Source organism: Durio zibethinus, chromosome 3 (genome assembly GCF_047325235.1).
Source record: "Durio zibethinus cultivar Kanyao isolate XHJ-2024 chromosome 3, ASM4732523v1, whole genome shotgun sequence".
Lineage (NCBI taxonomy): Eukaryota > Viridiplantae > Streptophyta > Magnoliopsida > Malvales > Malvaceae > Durio > Durio zibethinus.
The window spans coordinates 32,435,678-32,438,683 of record NC_143164.1 but is presented as its reverse complement, the minus strand read 5'-3'; the positions used below and the strand labels follow the sequence as shown (position 1 = coordinate 32,438,683).

Here is a 3,006-nt window from a genome sequence, read left to right as displayed (position 1 = left end):
AATGATAACTTTTCTAATTGAAGTTCTCAGCTAAAGGGTGCTTGTGGAATGAGCAACAGAGATCATGCCTATAGAAATATCCTGTGGAGTTCCTGTACATCTCAATTCCCAACCCAACACTAGAGATACTGTAAAGAGTTGGGCTAATGATTCAACTCTGGATTCAAATGTACGATTGCAATTCTCAATTCTCATGCATAATCCCTGCCTGCAACATTCTTTACCTTCCTACTACCACTCATGTCCAGTTACTACCTGCTACTTACTTCACCTCCCACAATACTCACTACTTCCACGCCTGCCTTAGCCCTCCTTTCAACCCTCTTTACCTCGTTCCTATTCCCTTAGTAGGTACTAGTTAATAAGTTGTTTTACAAATTCTCGGTTTGGCAGTTCCACCAACATAAACAGGAGATGATCTTGTAAAGCATAACCTTATTTTAAGACCCACACTAACACCCATAGTTGATAGTCCTACATAAAAATACAACAGGATAAGAGTCTTTTCAACATGTCCCAACCCTAGTCTTAGCATTCTAAATTATCTCTCTCGTAGCATTGAAAAAAAATTGTATTGATATGTTAATAGCACTATTGCATCGGTTGATCAGTCCTTCCCTAAACCAAGTAGTGAAACCAATAGCAACCACATAAACAGAAACACACACACACGCACACACACACACACAAACACACACACGAGTTGAAAGTAAAACTCCATCAATTTCAACAAATAACCAAAACCCAGTTCAATTCAACCTAAGATGAAAACAACCCATCATCCAAATCCCATTTAAGAAGATTCAATAATATAATTATTTTATTAAACAAATTCCTCTAAATTGAAGCAAAAGATGACTTAACTCTAAACTTGCTTACTTTACTATTAACGCAATCCAATCCACATCCACACTGCGGACACTCATAAAAGTTATCAATTGGAAAGCTAGCAGAGGCAATGCCCACTGAAAACTCCAGCTCATCTCCATCTCTAATAACCTCCACGATATTCAGCCATAAAAACAGGACCTTGACGCTTATTCCACTAAGGTCTTTGAGCCTGTTATTGGAAATGATTCCGCTGATTGTGGATTTGTATTTGAGTTGATAAGATCCTTCTAATGAGAAGCTACACGAACCCGTGAAGTAGGCATGGAATCGGCCCGTGGATTCGTCTAAATCGTACTTTACGACTCCTTTGGGGAGAAGGCCGGCGGGGAAGTTATACTCTTCGAGGATTTCGTAGACTGACGATGCGTTGTCGGTGATGTTGAGGGGGAATGACGTGGCGAGTAGCGATCGGACGAGGAGGAGGACGAGGGCTATGGAAACGGTAGTGAGATGGAGAGCCATGTCTTTATCTCTCTCTTTTTTTTTTTCTTTGGTTTCTCTGGAAAATGGTTTGAAGTTGTTTTCAAACGAAACTTTGTTTGATTTCTGTTGTTCTGTTTGTATTTTGCCAGCGAAATGAAAGAGGATGAAAAGGAGCAGGGAAATCGGGTATGTAACGACGTTCTTTAAGGAAAAAGAAATTGAGACATCTGGGAGTGTCGGGGTTTCAGTCAGAGCGGAAGGGGCAGGCGGTGTTTGACCGATGGAGCACGCTACGGCAAATTTGTCAACTCAAAAAAGCAGTAGACAAATGGGGACACTTGAGGTCTTTTTCAACATCTACTCAGCAACGGTGAATTAAATAAGATTAGGAATGGTAACCGTTAACTTAAAATTGACGATGAAAATACGTGTTTGAATATAAAACGTAACAATGATAATGAAATTTTTTATTATTTATATTAAAATAATTGATTTTTTATTAATTTAAGATTTATAAAGAGTAAGATAAAAAATAAAGATAGATAAAAAAATTATTTAATGTGATAATAAGATTAATGATAAAATATGTATTTGAATGAAAAATAACGACAATGATAAAATGAATTATAATAAAAGAATAATAATTACAAACATTATATTAAAATTTGCATATAATAAATAATTTTAAATAATTTAATATTTATTCAAATTATTTATTAATGTATTAAATAATAAAATTTATTTATTATATTAAATTATCAAATTTATTTTACAATTTAAAAAAAGAAAAATAAAAAAAGTTGTATAGACATTTTAGACATAAATATTAAAGGATAAAAACAAAAAAAAATTACACTAATCAATTGAACTAAAAATTATTGGGTTAATAAATTTGATAATCTAAAATATGATAAGGTAACATGATAAAAATATTATACGAATATAAAATACAAATGTGATACGATTTAAAATTTTAATAATAACTATAATAATTTAACAAAATTATAAAATATATTTTATATTTTTATGTTTTTATAAATTATTACATATAATTTTTATATAAAACATAATACGAATACATAAATTTTAATATTTTGCACGATATTAAATATACAAATATCAAACTTATCCATTAATGATTGGCCAATTTTGAATCGCGCCATATATTCATTTGTATTAAAAAAATGACTGTTGGCACATCTTCTGATTGCAACTATATTAAAAATCCATTTCAATCGAAACGAGGACTTAGAGTTAAGTTGTTCAATGGCATCCACCTTGGACAAGGCCTTCAAAATTTTGAAAACTTTAATTATACTATAGGCTATACTTATTTCATGTATATATTAAATGAATTAAATTAGCTTTCATATTAAAATTATTATTTGTTAATTTTATTTTTTATCTTTAAATAATTTTATGTATTGTAATTTAAAAAGAATTAAAATCACATTAGTTTTTTTATTTATTCTATCTACAATAATTATTTATAAACTTTTAAAAATAATAAATTTGTCACAAATATTAACTCATTCAAATAAATTATATAAATCATTTACCTTTCAACATTTTAACTTTCATAACGATGTTTCAAATTTTCTAGTACTAAAGATATATATTGGTTTTTTCTTTTAGCTAACTGCACTTATCTTTTCAAATATTTATTATCATTTTTATTTTTTATTAATTTAG

At 30.1% G+C, this 3,006-nt stretch overlaps 1 protein-coding gene across 1 annotated transcript; it reads right to left on the bottom strand.

Annotated features, from left to right (window-relative positions):
• Window positions 1-703: 703 nt before the first annotated feature.
• LOC111283491 (uncharacterized protein At5g01610-like) lies at window positions 704-1,664 on the bottom strand. The gene has a single exon (XM_022872079.2). It carries the CDS (start codon window positions 1,351-1,353, stop codon window positions 838-840), a length of 516 nt encoding a protein of 171 aa, XP_022727814.2. The 5' UTR covers window positions 1,354-1,664; the 3' UTR covers window positions 704-837.
• Between the last annotated feature and the right edge of the window lie 1,342 nt (window positions 1,665-3,006).